Source organism: Buceros rhinoceros, unplaced genomic scaffold (genome assembly GCF_000710305.1).
Source record: "Buceros rhinoceros silvestris isolate BGI_N320 unplaced genomic scaffold, ASM71030v1 scaffold26045, whole genome shotgun sequence".
Lineage (NCBI taxonomy): Eukaryota > Metazoa > Chordata > Aves > Bucerotiformes > Bucerotidae > Buceros > Buceros rhinoceros.
In genome coordinates this window covers 2,013-2,879 of record NW_010413775.1, presented here as the reverse complement: position 1 = coordinate 2,879, position 867 = coordinate 2,013, and the positions used below count along the sequence as shown (strand labels likewise).

Genomic DNA, 867 nt, shown 5'->3' with positions numbered 1-867 from the left:
TCCTCGGCAGGGTACGAAATCACCTTCAGCCTGTTGAACCCCGACCCCAAGTCTCACGCTGTGGACTGGGACATCGAGGACGCTGTGAACCGCTACGTGCAGCCTGTGCTGGACAAACTGAGCTTGGTGGCCAACTTCTCTGTTGACTCACAGGTAAGGGCTGGGAGAGGTGATGGGGAGAGCCCATCCCTGGCCTTCCCGGGTGCCCTGGGATGCGTTTCTCTGCCAGCAACATCTCTGTTGTGTGCCTGCAGATCCTGTACTATGCCGTCCTAGGAGTGACGCCGCGCTTTGACAAGGAGTCCTCCAGCTTCCTTCTCAGTGCTCACAGCCTCCCACACGTCATCAACCCTGTGGAGGCCCGGCTGGGTGAGCACTGTGCTCCTGACCGGGCCCTGCTGAGGGAGGGAGGGAGGGCAGCTGTGCCTCTGGCCCGTGCCCCTTCCCTCCCCACAGCACCATGCCCTGCCAGCCCCGGATGGGAGTGAGGGTGACAGGGACCTGCTGGGCTGGCCGTTCTGCTCAGGGCTTGCTGTGGAAGGATGAGCAAGGCTGGGCTCTGCCCCGGCGCTGTGCACAGGACGTCTGCTCTCACTGTCCCTGCCAGGGGAGTCCTTTGACTCTTCTCCCCCGCTGCAGGCTCCAGCGCTGCCTCGCTCTACCCCGTGCTGAACTTCCTGCTGTACGTGCCAGAGCGCTCCCACTCCCCTCTGTTCATCCAGGACAAGGACGGAGCCCCAGTGAGCACCAACGCCTTCCACAGCCCCCGCTGGGGCGGCATCATGGTACGGGGCCAGGGGGGTGCTGGCAGCGCTCGGACAAGGTGGCGGCTCCCCAAGCCCAGCAAGTGCTGGTGTCTCTGCCCGC

The 867-nt window shown here is 64.4% G+C and overlaps 1 protein-coding gene across 1 annotated transcript in view; it reads left to right on the top strand.

Annotated features, from left to right (window-relative positions):
• Positions 1–867, top strand: part of PIGS (phosphatidylinositol glycan anchor biosynthesis, class S) — a gene marked incomplete at its 5' end in the record, with an annotated part of 3,898 nt that overhangs the window by 1,321 nt on the left and 1,710 nt on the right. Inside the window, 3 exons of the mRNA XM_010136889.1 lie at positions 11–153; positions 255–369; positions 640–785. Coding sequence (XP_010135191.1) covers positions 11–153; positions 255–369; positions 640–785 — 404 coding nt within the window. The remainder of the gene's footprint in view (positions 1–10; positions 154–254; positions 370–639; positions 786–867) is intronic.